At 42.8% G+C, this 16,192-nt stretch overlaps 1 protein-coding gene across 3 annotated transcripts in view; it reads left to right on the top strand.

Annotated features, from left to right (window-relative positions):
* The window catches only part of PALD1 (phosphatase domain containing paladin 1), a 185,089-nt gene that overhangs the window by 92,890 nt on the left and 76,007 nt on the right, over positions 1-16,192 (top strand). For all 3 annotated transcript variants that reach the window (XM_070752215.1, XM_070752214.1, XM_070752216.1), the window contains exons 10-12: positions 263-367; positions 12,451-12,546; positions 15,459-15,593. In XM_070752215.1, the coding sequence (XP_070608316.1) occupies positions 263-367; positions 12,451-12,546; positions 15,459-15,593 (336 nt within the window). The remainder of the gene's footprint in view (positions 1-262; positions 368-12,450; positions 12,547-15,458; positions 15,594-16,192) is intronic.

Here is a 16,192-nt window from a genome sequence, read left to right as displayed (position 1 = left end):
CCACCTATCTCACTCAGAAATGATTGGAAAGTGTCCTCCATTTCTTGAGGTTTTCCCATCCTTTTTCACTGGTACAAAATTCTGAAGATGTACAGAAATAGAAGGACCACTTGGTGCCTGTGGTTGCCTATGTCTGATTTCAATTTATAAAAAAACCACCAGATAATCATAAACACAGGACACTGATAAAATAGAAATATAATTGAAGAGAATGAAATCCTCTCTCAATAGATTTTTGACGTTCTCTCTTTGCCCTTCAAAGGTGGATGCTGCCATTGCCTTGTGTTCAGAAATGCATGATGTGAAGGAAGCCATCTATGAATACAAGCGGAAATTAGAAGGGATTAGAGAAGATTATCAAAACCAGGTATTAGTAAATCTTTTTAAATAGTGACAAGATCTATGGCACTAGTCCTCGACTTAGGACCAGTTGCTTAGCAACTGTTCCAAGCTACCCTGGACCTTGTAAAAGGGACTTCCACCCTGATTTAATTTTCTGATGCCTGTTCTCCCCCACAGTCACATGACCACAATTTATAACATTTTTACGAGAAACTGATGTTTACCTCAGAAAAAACTGCCCCACAAGGAACAATAGATTCACTTAATGACCATGGTATTGACTTAACAAGCACTGTGTTGACTTAACAACCATGATATAATATGACCGACTATGATTGCAGGGCTCAAATTACAGTTGTAACCTGAGGACTACCTGGAGTAGGTTCTCTCCATAGTGCTTTAAGTATTTATACTAGTTGAGGTTATGATTTGTCTTCTTCAGAAAATGGGGATATCTAACTACAAAGCAATTAGAATTCTTAGGTCTTATTGGAAAAGTGTCACAAAGGGTAGATGGATGCTTAAATTACAGATTTTGCAACAGGAGCCCTCCTTCATATATGTTGGGGCTGGCAATCTTTGATGTCCAGGGTTGCACTAAGCATTTGTGGATGCCCAAGGCAACAGTGCGATCATAATGCAGAATGGTGGGTCCAAAGTTTAAACATCTGTTTGAAGATTTGGAATTTTGTCTCTGATTTATACATTATACTGAATCTGTTTTAAGATTTAATGCCTTTCTCTATGAGTATGTGCATGTGTGTTTAAGCTTCCCATTTCAGAAGGGTAGGGACATATGACACCAGTTCCTAGCAGTTGTAGTTGTGGCATAGGCCACTACAGGAAAAGGAATTGGTAGCCCATCTAGGATTTATGGGCTTATTTTCTAGATCTCCAAAAAGCTACCATCATTTGGTTTCCTAATACAGTGGTGCCTCTATTTAAGAACTTAATTCGTTCTGTGACCAGATTCTTAAGTAGAAAAGTTTGTAAGTAAAAGCAATTTTTCCCATAGGAATCAATCTAAAAGCAAATAATGTGTGCAAACCCATTAGGAAAGATATAAAAGCTCGAAATTTGGGTGGGAGGAGGAGGAGGAAGAAGAAGAGGAGGAGGAGAGTCGCTGCCGAAAGAAGAAAGTGAGGTGAAGGGAATAAAAAAAATCCAAACTTTAAGGTTTTTTTTTAAAAAAGAGGGACTCTGAGCTGGCAAGGAGGAGCACGAGCCTCCCATAAACCCGGTGCGAGGCTGCCTCCCATACACTGTGCCAGAGAAAAAAACCTTCCGTTCTTTTGACTGAAAGGTGGCTGTTGCTGCTGCTACCTGCTTCCTCTTCCTTCCCATGGTGAAGGGCTCCCCTCTCCTCTTGCTTGCTCACTTTGTAGCTGGTGCCTTTCCTTCACTGCGGTGACTCCTTGAAGTGGCTGAAGCTGAGTTGACCCGGCCAGGGCGAAGTGCCCCCTTTTGCCTTTCCATGCCCAGATGCTCCAAGAGGCAACCTTGCACCGGGTGTATGGGAGGCAGTGCAAGGGAGTCACCACAGCAAAGTGGTTTATTCCCTCTCCAACGCTCTGTTCACACTGAGCTGCCCAGAGCGAAGGGAGTGTTTCTTTTCTCTGGGCGCTGGCAGAGCTTTTATTCCCTCTCCAAGCGCCCAGAAAAAGGAAAATGCTTTGTTCACTCTGGACTGCCAAAGCCTCCTTAAGTGCCACCGAAAGGCTCCTCTGGCAGCCCAGAAAAGCCCGAGATGACTGGGATTAAAGGGGGAATGGCAGGAAACTGGCCGGGCCTTCATGCCACTCTACAATTTCCTGGGAATTTTTTCCAGGCTCAGGTTCTTAAGTAGAAAATGGTTCTTAAGAAGAGGCAAAAAAATCTTGAACACCCAGTTCTTATCTAGAAAAATTCTTAAGTAGAGGTGTTCTTAGGTAGAGGTACCACTGTAATCAGATAAAAATTTAGATATAATTCTTGACCTTCATGCACATTTCAAGTCCATCCGTCTTGTAAGTCAAGTCAATAAGGCTACAGTCATACAGGCAATGTGGAGGTTGGAGTTGAGAAATTATATCTTGTAATGAGTTCCTTATGGGTTTGAACCAGGTAAGTATATTCAGAAGGATCATAATCACAAATCTTCTGATGATCTAATCTCTGGCATTTCCAATCAACATGTAAAAAAGGATGGAAAAAAATCTGTTTCACATTCTGGAGGACTGATGCCAATTTTACTAGAGGATGCTGAGCAGTATTGTTTTTAAGATTTAGGAAAACGCCCTTGAAGTTCACTTCTTCTACTTCCCAGCCATTATAAACCAAACCTGGAATCAAGGGAATTAAAAGATAGATTTCCAGGCCAGGAAAGATCGTTTGCATCCTTGTTATGTTTAACAGTGGAGTTTTTTTTCAAGTGTAGGTAATCCTCGACATATGAGTACTGTAATATTGAGCCCCAAATCTACCATATTTTTCAGAGTACAAGATGCACCTTTTTCCTCCTAAAAGAGGCTGGAAATTTGAGTATGTCTTATACTCCAAATGTAGCTCTTACTAAGCTTTTTTTCAACCCTAGAAGGTGCTAATGAGTGAAGCAATCTTTTGTGCTTTGCTAGGGAAGTGATTGTCCCTTTGCCTGATTTTCTCATGGTTTCTCTCTGAAGAGAGAGAAAAGTGAAGTGTTTTAGAAACTGTTTCTTATACCCAACCAGGGGATAAAAAGCAAGCACATGGCTCAAAACCAACAAACTAATGTGCTGAAGCTGACCAGACTAAAGACTAGCCAGATGAATACGTAGTAGACAGATTATTTTTTTCCCTCCATTTTCCTTCCCCAAAACTAAGGTGCGTTTTATACTCCAGTGTGTCTTATGCTCTGAAAGATACAGGTATGTTGCTGAGCAAGATATTTGCTAAGTCAATTTTGCCTCATTTTATGATCTTTTTTTCTACCGTCGTTAAGTGAATCACCGATTTTAGGTTAGTAACATGGTTGTTAAGGGAAGGAGTAGTATATGAACCAGGACACTGCAACTGTCACAAATATGAGTCAGTTGCCAAGTATCCAAATTTTGATCAGATGACTGTGAGGATGCTACAATGGTTGTAAGTGTGAAAAACAGTCATAGGTCACTTTTTTCAGTGCTGTTGTAACTTTGAACAGTCACCAAATGAACTGTTCTAAGTCGAGGCCTATCTGTATCTCAAACTGGAGACTTCTAATCATGTCACAGAGTATGTGTGTTGCTTGTTTATTCAAAGCCTCAAGTTCAGAGATTCTCTTAAGAAAAATGATAAATTTGCTAATTATTTCAACTTGCCACTTTATTTATTGGCATGCTATAGTCTGTGAAGCCTTTCAGGCACTTTACTTTTCTTAGCCAATCTGTTGCTTTGTGATTTAGTGACTTGCCTTTGACTACCCCAAATAAGTTGTTACTTTTACTGTACATCATGAATATTTCAGTCTGCCAATTGGTTTATTTTTTTATTTTTGTTGGGAGTGAGAGAAATGGCTTTCTGTTACAACATGTAGCATCATCCAACGGTGAAAAAAGACTTGGTAAAATTGAAAAAAGAGAAGCTAAAAGAGAGACATGTGGCTTTAATTCTTCTTTTAAAATTCTTCTTCTTCCTCCCATCATGCCTAAGACATATAAACAGGATAGACTATAACATTCTTGAGGTGTAAAAGATGACCATAAACAAAGAACTGTTTGTCCTGAAAGCCAGAAAGTTTTCCACTGGATAAATGTTTATCCAGAATATCACAAAACTATTTTGAATTTCCAAGTGAACTCTTGAGAGTTGAAGAGGCAAAATCCTTGTTCTTAATTGTTTTGTCACTGTTGTGATTTATTCTTCTTCCAAGGTATCATGCTTAAAATGGAATTAGGCCTCTATGCACCACCTAGTTCTGGGCACGAGAAGGAAGTTGTAGAGTGACTCTTAAGCCCATCAGGAGAACTTTCTATATCAGATTAGTTCCTCAAGACTCTAAGTTCCTGTGACATCCCTTTATGACATGCATAGAAAACCTCCCTCCCCATTTAATACTTTAAAAATTGTTGAAATATCATGGGATTGCCAAGTTCTTCAAGAACTTTGTTATTGCACAAGGTTATTTGAGGTAAAATTGTTTTGAAGATTTCATCTTTTTTTTTAATAAGTGGAATCTCTAATCTTGAAATAGTTTTTTAAAATTATATTATTTATAATGGATTTACAAAACGTTGAAAGGAAGTCTAACGCCTTCAGTACAAGATACAGTGATACCTTGTCTTACAAACTTAATTGGTTCCGGGACTAGGTTCTTAAGGTGAAAAGTTTGTAAGATGAAACAATGTTTCCCATTGGAATCAATGGAAAAGCGATTAATGCATGCAAGCCCAAAATTCACCCCTTTTGCCAGCTGAAGCACCTGTTTTTGCACTGCTGGGATTCCCCTGAGGCTCCCCTCCATGGGAAACCCCACCTCCAGACTTCTGTGTTTTTACGATGCTGCAGGGGAACCTATGTAGTAACTTCAATTGAGGGATGGAGCTATGCTGTAGTCACTTGGCCGGCCTTGCTAGGTGAGAGCTTTATTTTAATTGGCGAAGAGAAGGGTGTTTTTTTACATTCTGAGCCTTGCTTCTGCTCAAGTCATTGCTTCTCAATTATTTTCTGTTATGCGGGATGATTGTTTGCAATATTCTACACATTTTCACTAAAAAAACTCAAGCAACTTATCAGTGTGATTGAAGTTTAATGTGTTTAAGTGATGCCTAAATTTTTTTGGCTTCATGCTGTCTGCTGCCAACACTTTTACACACACTAAACATACCAGTCTTTCTTCGTCTGCCACTGTAGCCCCAGTGAAGCCAAGCGCTACATACACTTCATCATATTTTCTCATCTTAGCTTTCAGGAGATTTACATTTGTCTCATTATTTCCGTCTCTCTCCTCCTTTTTTTTCATCCTTGTTAAATATTTGTTCTTAAGGGTTTGTTATCTGCGCGTCATATCTCCTGCTCTGTGCTGTGTGCTATTGTTTGGTGCAAAAAAACCTCTATTCCCTGTGGCAGAAAAAGTACATTCCCCAGGGAGTTGCACCCCCCCACCCCCCCACCCCCCGGCATTGAGCCTCCCCCTCAGGGCAGACTCAGGGCCTACTATCTTACACAATGAAAGACCAAATAGCACCACCCCATTCACTGGCGGCATTCAACTAGTGTAACAATCAGTTCGCTGAGCTCACACAATCCATTTGAAAACACCATTAAAAGTTAACTTATTTATTTATTAGATTTGTATGCCGCCCCTCTCCGTAGACTCGGGGCGGCTCACAACAATAATAAAACAATGTACGACAAATCTAATATTTAAGTAACTGAAAAACCCCTTATTAAAAAAGCAAACCATACACACAAACATACCATACATAAATTGTATAGGACTGGGGGGAAAGGAATTTCTCAATTCCCCCATGCCTGACGACAGAGGTGGGTTTTAAGGAGCTTACGAAAGGCAAGGAGGGTGGGGGCAACTCTGATCTCTGAGGGGAGCTGGTTCCAGAGGATCGGGGCTGCCGCAGAGAAGGCTCTTCCCCAGGGTCCCGCAAAATGTCATTGTTTAGTCCAGCGTTTCCCAACCGGTGTGCCGCGGCACACTAGTGTGCCGTGAGACACCGCCAGGTGTGCCGCCTGGGCGGGGCGCTGCGGTGCCTCCGACCTCTCGGCTCCTGCCCAATGCCGTGGTTTCTGGCGCTCTCCTGCTGGGCCCCAAAGAAGGAAGGCAGGAAGAAGGAGAGCTCCATTCTTCGCGCCTTTTTCCCGCCTTCCTTCTTTGGGGCCCAGCAGGAGAGCGCCAGAAACCGCGGCATCGAGCAGGAACCGGGAGGTCGGAGGCACCGGCATGGCAGCACCCCGCCCAGCTGAAACTTCCCTGTCATCGTCTTCGGCACACCTGGCCGTGTCGTCGTCGGCAAGTGTCCTTTGGGGCCCGGCGGGAGGGCACTGGCGGTGGGAGCGGGGGGGGGGGCGGCTGCAGCGGCGCAGGCAGTCGCGGGGAGATGGCGGGGGGCAGCTAAAGCGGCCCCGGGCACCGTTCCCTGTAGGCTTTTCCAGGGGCGCGCCTGCCGGATTTCCCTCCGCGCGGCTGGGGACGCGGATCCACCGCCCTCGCCAGCCCGATCTCCCTCCACCCGGCTGGGGAGGTGGATTCGCCGCCCCCGACAGCCCGATCTCCCTCCAGTGGCTGGTGACGCAGATCTACCGCCCTCGCCAGCCTGATCTCCCTCCGTGGGGGGGTGGGGGGCGACGACCCGACGACCGGGGGCTGTCCGTCCGTGTTGGGTGGTGCAGGGCAGGCACAGGCAGCCCCAGGGGAGAACAAGGGAGGGAGAGAAAGGAAAGAGAGAGTAAGGGAGGGAGAGAAAATTGAATGAAGGAGGGAGAGAAAGAAAGAGTAAGAAGTAGAAAGGATAGAGAAAAAGGAAGAGAAAGGGAGGGGGAGAAAGGAAAGAGAGAGAAAGGGAGGGAGAGAAAATTGAATGAAGGAGGGAGAGAAAGAAAGAGTAAGAAGTAGAAAGGATAGAGAAAAAGGAAGAGAAAGGGAGGGGGAGAAAGGAAAGAGAGAGAAAGGGGGGAGAGAAAATTGAATGAATGAGGGAGAGAAAGAAAGAGTAAGAAGTAGAAAGGAAAGAGAGAGAAAGGGAGGGAGAGAAAATTGAATGAAGGAGGGAGAGAAACAAAGAGTAAGAAGTAGAAAGGAAAGAGAGAGAAAGGGAGGGAGAGAAAATTGAATGAAGGAGGGGGAGAAAGAAAGAAAGAGTAAGAAGTAGAAAGGATAGAGAAAAAGGAAGAGAAAGGGAGGGAGAGAAAGGAAAGAGAGAGAAAGGGAGGGAGAGAAAATTGAATGAAGGAGGGAGAGAAAGAAAGAGTAAGAAGTAGAAAGGATAGAGAAAAAGGAAGAGAAAGGGAGGGGGAGAAAGGAAAGAGGGAGGAAGGGGGGGAGAGAAAATTGAATGAAGGAGGGAGAGAAAGAAAGAGAGATAGGAAGGAAAGAGGGAGAGAAAGGAAAGAGAGAAAGGGAGGGAGAGGAAGGAAAGAGATGAGAGAGGAAGGAGGAGACAGAAAGAGAGGAAGGAAGGAAGAGAGAAAGAAAGAGGGATGGAGAGAGAAAGGAAGGAAGAGAGAGAAAGAGGGAGGGAGAGAGAAATAGAGCGAAAGGGAGGAAAAGAGATTTTTTTTGTCCAAACTTTTTTTAGCGCCCCCCCTCCATGTTCCCCAGGATTTTGAAAATATGAAAAATGTGCCGCGGCTCCAAAAAGGTTGGGAAACACTGGTTTAGTCGACGGGACGTGGAGAAGACCAACTCTGTGGGACCCAACTGGTCGCTGGGATTCATGCGGCAGAAGGCGGTCCTGGAGATGTTCTGGTCCGATGCCATAAAGGGCTTTATAGGTCATAACTTCTACTAGCCCCAGTGAGTGAAACAGCTCATGCGCAGCAATCCGCACTGCTGTGCCTATTATCTGGGCTTCAAACGAACAAAATATAGGTAGGTTTAGCGGAGGAACGAACGGGCGCAGTTGGCAATCAGAGCGAACCAGAAGCTTGACCGGTAACCATTTATATCTATGATCAGATGGCATTCTTCATAGTGCTTAAGAATGAGCTCAGGAATGAAAGGTTCATAATACACTGTTCTCACCACTAGCAGAAGGAAACGAGATCAGCAGAAAGAAATGGTCAGCAAGAGAATGGCCAGCCTCGTGGGCAGTAATAGGTTCCTACCAGTACAGTTGACGCCATGGTACCAGTAGCACTAACAACCAGTAGTTAAAGGGCGGTACTGCAGGTTACTTCTGCTGACTGCCGGCTGCCTGCAATTTGGCAGTTCGAATGTCACCAGGCTCAAGGTTGACTTAGCCTTCCATCCTTCCGAGGTCAGTAGAATGAGGACCCAAACTGCTGGGGGCAATAGGCTGACTCTGTAAATTGCTTAGAAAGGGCTGTAAAGCGTTGTAAAGCAGTCCCAGTGGTGCAGAACTTTTGGCAAAAAGTGCAAGAGGATATTAATAGGATATTAAATATAAGATGTATGATTACTAAGGAAATGGCAGTATTAGTAAAAAGTAGTGAGACGGGAGAATACAGAGAAATAAAATAAGCAGCGATAGAAAGCCCTCAGGCGGTAATAATCTTGGGGTGAAAAGACGCGACAAAATGAATAATGCAAAATTGGTATAGGTATATGGTGGACCACATTCAATTCAAGATTATGGATAAAAGGATGAATTCGACTAATGAAACTGATTTGCAACAGCTGATGGGGCGATGGGACAAGGTAAGACGATATATGGCGAGTAGGATCCGAGACCAAGCTATACGAAACAAGTTGGAATCACTCTATAATATGTAAAGAATTATTTCACTCTTGGGTTTAAATGATTTATACAAGAAATATCCCCAACTGGTGTTGGGGTATGATTGATTGTCTGGTGGTGGGCACAATCACTGAGCACATTATTATTATTATTATTATTATTATTATTATTATTATTATTATTATTTATTATTTATTAGATTTGTATGCCGCCCCTCTCCATAGACTCGGGGCGGCTCACAACAATAACAAAGACAATGTAAGAACAAATCTAATAATTTAAAAAACACTAAAAACCCCATTATTAAAAGCAAGCCTACACACAAACATACCTGCCTGACTGCAGAGATGGGTCTTAAGAACTTTATGAAAGGCAAGGAGGGTGGGGGCAGTTCTGATCTCCGGGGGGAGCTGGTTCCAGAGGGTCGGGGCCGCCACAGAGAAGGCTCTTCTCCTGGGTCCCGCCAAACGACATTGTTTAGTCGACAGGACCCGGAGAAGGCCAACTCTGTGGGACCTAACTGGTCGCTGGTATTCGTGCGGCAGAAGGCAGTCCCGGAGATATTATATGTTATATGTTGTGTGTGTATTTTATATTATAAAAATCAATAAAAATATTAATTAAAAAAGCAGAATGTAAGTCTTATTCTGTTGTTACAGTGACACTGAAAAAAAGCAACTTCCCCCCTTTTCCCCATTACAATGGTAATTGTGCATATCCATGATCACATGATCCAAATCCAGACTCTTGGCAATTGATTCATATTTATGAAGGTTGCGGTGTTCCAGGGGAATAAAATCCCATTTTGTGACCTTCTGACAAGCAATGTTAAAGGGGAATCCAGACTCACTTAACAACCACATTACGAGCTTAACTGCAGTGATTCACAACAACTGTGGCAAGAAAGATTGCATAATGGGGGTAGGGGGAGAAAACTCACCCAAAATTTGTCTTGCTTAGCAACAGAAATGTTGGACTGAATTGTCCTTGTAAGTTGGGTGCTGCCTATCCTGCATATTATTCGGAAACTTCAGATCGTGCAGAATGCAGCTGCGAGAGCAATCATGGGCTTCCCAAGGTATGCCCATGTTACACCAACACTCCGCAGTCTGCATTGGTTGCCGATCAATTTCCGGTCACAATTCAAAGTGTTGGTTATGACCTATAAAGCCCTTCATGGCATCGGACCAGAATATCTCTGGGACTGCCTTCTGCTGCACGAATCCCAGCGACCGGTTAGGTCCCACAGAGTTGGCCTTCTCCGGGTCCCATCGACTAAGCAATGTCATTTGGCAGGACACAAGAGAAAAGCCTTCTCTGTGGCGGCCTCAACCCTCTGGAACCAGCTCCCCCCAGATATCAGAGTTGCACCCACCCTCCTTGCCTTTCGCAAGCTCCTTAAAACCCACCTCTGTCGTCAGGCACGGGGGAATTGAGATATTCCCTCCCCCCTAGGCTTATAGAATTTATACATGGTATGCTTGTATGTATGAGTGGTTCTTTAAATTGGGTTTTTTTAGATTGTTTTAATATTAGATTTGCTTACATTGTCTTTTTATATTGTTGTTAGCCGCCCTGAGTCTTCCGAGAGGGGCGGCATACAAATCTAATAAATACAAATACAAATACAAATATTATACCTTCATCCAAACTCCTGATAGAAGTAGTAAAGAAATATGCTAAATAATATTTTCCCCAGATCTGTGAATTATTCTGGACTTAGATGTGTCTTTGGAGAGTAGGTTTAAAGTTATTATCTCTACTGTGATGTGAGATTCTTTCCTCAGGTTGAAATTCACCTGCTGTGATTCTCTTCTTGTTCTTGTTGTTCCAAGCAGTGGTTTTTGTGAGAATAATTTAGCTTTTCTTTTGAAGTGACTCTCAGGTTGCTTTCACAGCATGTAATGTATGTCCTCACCGGCTCTAAAAGACCAGCTTTTGGAAGTCACTTTACTTATAAACACAGTTAATGTTTATATGAAACGCAAGCAGAGCAACAGCTCTTCTTAAACAATGGAAATGTTTTTCTTGAAAAATATCCTTTTGTCCTCCTTGCGGAAAGCAGGAGAACATATACAGTATATCTTTGACACATGGCAGGTCTCTAAGCCAAATGAGGGCTGAGTTCTTGTGGTTGTTCTTGTTACTTTCTGGGGCTGCAAAATTGGAGCAAAATATCCCCACAATTTATTGTTATGCTATTTTTATGTGGTAGGCTGTGCACAGGATATGGAGATTTGATGTATACCTAATGCGATCTTTCTTTAATAAATAAAGCAGGATTTATAAAATACATAATTTATGCATATCTAAATGTATGATAAGATCTCAGTAAATATCTTTTCAAGGGAAACCGTAAAGCATGTTATGAATACTATTTTTAAAACTCTGTTGCTGATCTCTAAGCTTGAGAGCGATGAGATTTGAATAGTTGGATTTGTGCCATCACTATCATTTATGTGGATGGAAATAGCCTGTGCACAAAAATATTTCTAATTGCATTTCTTAAATCTTTTTGATAAATGACTTCAGGGCAGATTTTTCTTGGAGGATAACAAGTAACCACTGTCAAACTATTCACTAAGGCTGCATTGCTATTACTATTAGTCTTCTCATTGTTCCTATCACCCATCTCCTCCCACTTATGACTGTATGACTGTAACTTGTTTCTTGTATCCTTGCGATTTGTATTAACATTGATTGTTTCTTGATTGCTTATTTGTACTCTATGGCAATCATAAATGTTGTACTCATGATTCTTGACAAACGTATCTTTTCTTTTATGTACACTGAGAGCATATGCACCAATGACAACGTCCTTGTGTATCCAACCACACTTGGCCAATAAAGAATTCTATTCTATTCTAAAATATTAATGAAAGGCAATTATATAATCTAAGATTCCAATGGATCCTTGCCAAATTCTCTCTCTTTCAAAACCAAATGAAGCCTTTCTGAGTTTGTTCAAAGGTCTGTTTTCTTCATATATAGCCATACAGCGCCAATGTAATTTTAAAAAAATCCACAGAGGTAGATCAGGATTATTTTATCTAAATTGCCACAGTTTTGAAATTAGTGGCTATGGTATTAATAGAACATTATCGCTGAGCTTAGCTTATGTCATGGAAATTGACAGGAGCATACAGTTTGTAGTAGATAACAGAGACCATGAATGTGCTCTTATGTTTCTTGGAGGGACGATGGTTGAGTTGACCAAAGAATAGAGGTCTTTAGCAGATGTCTTTGTTAGAAAATCATGGTCTTATGAATCCCCAATCTTGATTGGGATCTTCACAAAATGGCCACTGAAAGATTCACTTATTCACAAGATGCCTGTCGCAGTGACATAACTATATATCAATTGACTGACAATTCCATAGACCAGAATATTTTGTACTCCCTTGGGGCTCAGTTAGATTTTTAGAAATAAAACTTAAGCTGTTTTTGCTTGCTTATCATTTAAAAAATAATAATTTAATGTCATCATAACTTGAGGAGCACCGATACTGCTAAATTATTTTCTTCAAAGATATTTAGGGTTTCTTAGTTATATAGTGTTAACTAATAATTTTCATTGAAAGGCAACTTTTCAAATTTGTTTGCAACTCTTTCTCTCAATATATGCATAAATATAGTTGGTTTATTGGAATAAGGTAGAAGCAGAAATGTGTATATTTTCAGTTTAGCATTCCTTGGTCTCATGCAATTACCTGGATTGTTACATCTGTTTGTGTTGTAGAAGAATAGCACCAAAGAGTGTTTCCTTCAGAAGATGTTACAGAGACTTGAACGCTATTTCTTCTTGATCGCTTTCAATTATTACCTTCATGAACAGGTGAGTGGACCTCTATGAATCATCATCTTGCAATGTGTACTTTCCAATTTCTGCTATGGACACGTAACTCACAACAATCACCTTTGGCCTTGCATTGTCTCAAAGGCCCATCTGTTCCTTCATGATTTATCAGGGTATAGTCCACACATTCTATGTACTGGTAGCTAAATTCCATCTCCCATTAACTCAATATCCAGTAAGATTAATAGTGAAGGCAATGACACTTTGTTCTGAGAACAGTAGAGAATCACATCATGTCTACCCATATTATAGCTCCTCATTCCATAGACAAGGCAGTACAACTGAAAAATCCATTTATCTCGCTCATCAAGCTTCTGGTCTATCAACCAGTTACTGTAAACATGTGAGGTGGACCTTTAGAACTTTGATATCCGATATCTGAGCTCTGTCTTAAAGTATTTTGCACAAATATTGGGATAAAAGCTGCAGGCTCTACCAATGAATTGATGTGAACATGGAACTCCTTGTCTTTGATAGAGTGATGGTGAACTTTAATTCCCAGAATTCCTCAGGCAGCCATGCTGTCTAAGGAATTTTGGGAATTGAAGTCCACAAGTCGTAAAGTGGGCAAGGTTGGAGACCCCTGTCCTAAATGATTATTTATAGATATGAACATTAAGGTCAGCATTGCTTCATGATGGAAGTATCTCAAAAGTTGCCTTTTCTGCTTTGATGGTCAGCCAGACTGATACCATTTTTTTTCTTTTTGGAGCCAGTTGAAGATCTGGCTTTTAATTATACTGTTGGAACTTAATAGCTACTGCCTGTCTATGATTAATTACTATTCCTGAAAATTCGTGCCTCTCCACTATTAATTTGAGATCACTTACAATTTTATTCTTTTAATATATTTCATTTTATTTTACTTTTAACATCTATTTAATCACTGTAAACACCCCGAGTTTCTTGAGTTATGTGGGTTCTAAATACAGTGGTCCCCCGATTATTGCGAGGGTTCCGTTCCAGGACCCCTCGCAATGATCGGTTTTTCGCGAAGTAGCGCTGCAGAAGTAAAAACACCATCTGCGCATGCGCAGATGGTGTTTTTACTTCCGCCGCAGCAGCGAGGAGCTGAAGATTGGGGTTTCCCCACCGCCCACGCAAACTCCTCGCTGCCGCTCGCCCGCCCTTCGCCCGCCCACGCCGTTCGCTCGCGCCGCTTCCCAGCTGAGTCCTGAAGCCAACTCGCTTCAGGACTCAGCTGGGAAGCGGCGCGAGCGAACGGCGTGGGCGGACCAAGGGCAGGCGGGCGCACGGGCAGGCAGGCGGCGGACAAGCCGTTCGCTCGCGCCGCTCGCTCGCGGCGCGAGCAAACGGCGTGGGCGGGCGAGCGGCAGCGAGGAGTTTGCGTGGGCGGTGGGGAAACTCCTCGCTGATGCCCGCCGCTCGCCCTCCCGCCAGCAAGAGGGGGAAGACCCAGGGAAGCCGCCCAGCAGCTGATCTGCCCGGCGCCATCTATGCATGCGTGCCCATAGAAAAAAGGGCGCGCATGCGCAGATGGTGTTTTTACTTCCGGGTTGAAAAATCGCCATATAGCCGTTTCGCAATGATCGGGATCGCAATACCCGGGGGATCACTGTAATACCTTCACTATCATCTCTGAGACCTGGATCAACTTCTGAATAGGCTACCTGGTAGAAATTTACTTGGCTAAACCTGGTTTGAGTGCTTCCCTGCTGGGTGTGTTGAAAACTTTAGAGTGCCATCTTGTGGCTTCTAACATGTTGCCTTTTTTGCTTTATTGTTTTTTGCCCTGGTGCTTGTATCATGGAATATCCTCCCCTCTGAAATTTGCCAAGCAGCTTCTGTCACATCTTCTATATCCCTGTTCAATATATGCCTTCATCCAGGCTTTCTTGATATAGGGGTTAGATGAATGGACATGGAAGAAAATATGCTACTTGTATGTTTCTAGGTATAATTCAAGATGCTGGTTTTCACCATTAAAGCTCTACATGCATAGGTGAGCTTCAAAATCATTAGCAAGGAGCTCTCTACCTGGTTGCTGGGTGGACGTGGCCATGGTGGGTGTGGCCTAGTCAGCCTTCTACATCATGGCGGGGGAGAGCATTTTTGCCTTCCCCAGGCTCTAAAGGCTTTTCTTGAGCCTTTGGGAGGACAAAAATGGCCTCCCCAGACTCCGGGTCCATTTCTGACCTCCCCAAATTTCTGGTAGGCCCTGCACTTGCCTGCATCCAAAATGGGCCACATGAGGACTCCTGGGGAAGGGTCAGCCAAAAGCGGGATTTGGGGGTTCCCTGAACTGCACAAAATCTTAGCTAGAGGTTCTCTCGAACTCCCAGAAGTGAACCCCTGCCTGCATGGCTTGGGACTGGGTTACCTGAGAGACCATCTTTTTCCAAGAGTCTCCACTCATCCAGTTAGATCTGGCAGAACGGATTGCTATAGATTTGTCAACCACGGAGTATCAGGTGGCAGAGAGAGAAGATGGGCTTTTTCTGCAGTGACCCCTGCTCTGTGGAACATCCCTTCTTTGGAGATCAGAATCGCCCCAACCCTGTTAGCTTTTTATAAGGCCCTAAATAACTGGCTATGTCCACAGCCTGAGGTGCTGAATGTATCGGGGGTCTTGTTTCCTGGCTGTACTGCTAATTTGCCAAGTATCTCAGTTGCTTTGTATATTTGTTTTGGCTGTCTTTATTGTTTTCTGTTGTTTTAACTATAGCGTATTATTTGAATTGCATATAACAGTCACTGAAATGGGCAGTTATAGAAACCAAATGAAAGAATAAATAAATAAATACTGGTAGATGCACCTCAGTGGCCTGAAAACCAGATCTTTGGATGAGCTGAAGTGATGGCGAGTACAGTTCCTGGGATGACCCCATGTTCCTGAAATTGTCCTTTTCTTCTTTCTTCTGGGCTGGCAGTATCCCTTGGCTTTTGCTCTCAATTTCAGTAGATGGCTCTGCAAACACCCTGAGCTGTACAGACTTCAAGCCGACATGAATCTGTCAGAACTTACAATCACAGCGGAACACATAACTAAGGGAGTACGGGTCCTGGTGAGTGCCCTGTGTTGTATCTTCTTCATCTTTGCATTTCTTTCTTAGTGTTCGTGTTGCAGTGTGAGAGTCATTGTGCTAAATAGGTCAGCGACCGATAAGGTTCCACAGAGTTGGCCTTCTCCGGGTCCCGTCGACTAAATAATGTCGTTTGGCGGGCCCCAGGGGAAGAGCCTTCTCTGTGGCGGCCCCGGCCCTCTGGAACCAACTCACCCCGGAGATTAGAATTGCCCCCACCCTCCCTGTCTTTCGTAAACTACTCAAGACTCATTTATACCGCCAGGCATGGGGGAGTTGAGATATTCCTTCCCCCTAGGCCATTACAAGTTATGCATGGTATGTTTGTGTGTGTTTGGTTTTTATAAATAAGGGTTTTTAGCTGTTTTATTATTGGATTGTCACATGCTGTTTTTATCATTGTTATTAGCAGACCCGAGTCTACGGAGAGGGGCAGCATACAAATCCAATAAATTATTATTATTATTATTATTATTAATTATTTTTTATTTTTATTTTTATTTTTATTATTATTATTATTATTATTATTATTATTATTATTATTATTAGACTATTATAGCAATATTCTTGGTGCTGAGGTT

This window comes from Erythrolamprus reginae, chromosome 5 (genome assembly GCF_031021105.1).
Source record: "Erythrolamprus reginae isolate rEryReg1 chromosome 5, rEryReg1.hap1, whole genome shotgun sequence".
NCBI lineage: Eukaryota > Metazoa > Chordata > Lepidosauria > Squamata > Dipsadidae > Erythrolamprus > Erythrolamprus reginae.
The sequence above is the reverse complement of the archived record's forward strand: the minus strand, read 5'-3'. Positions and strand labels throughout refer to the sequence as shown.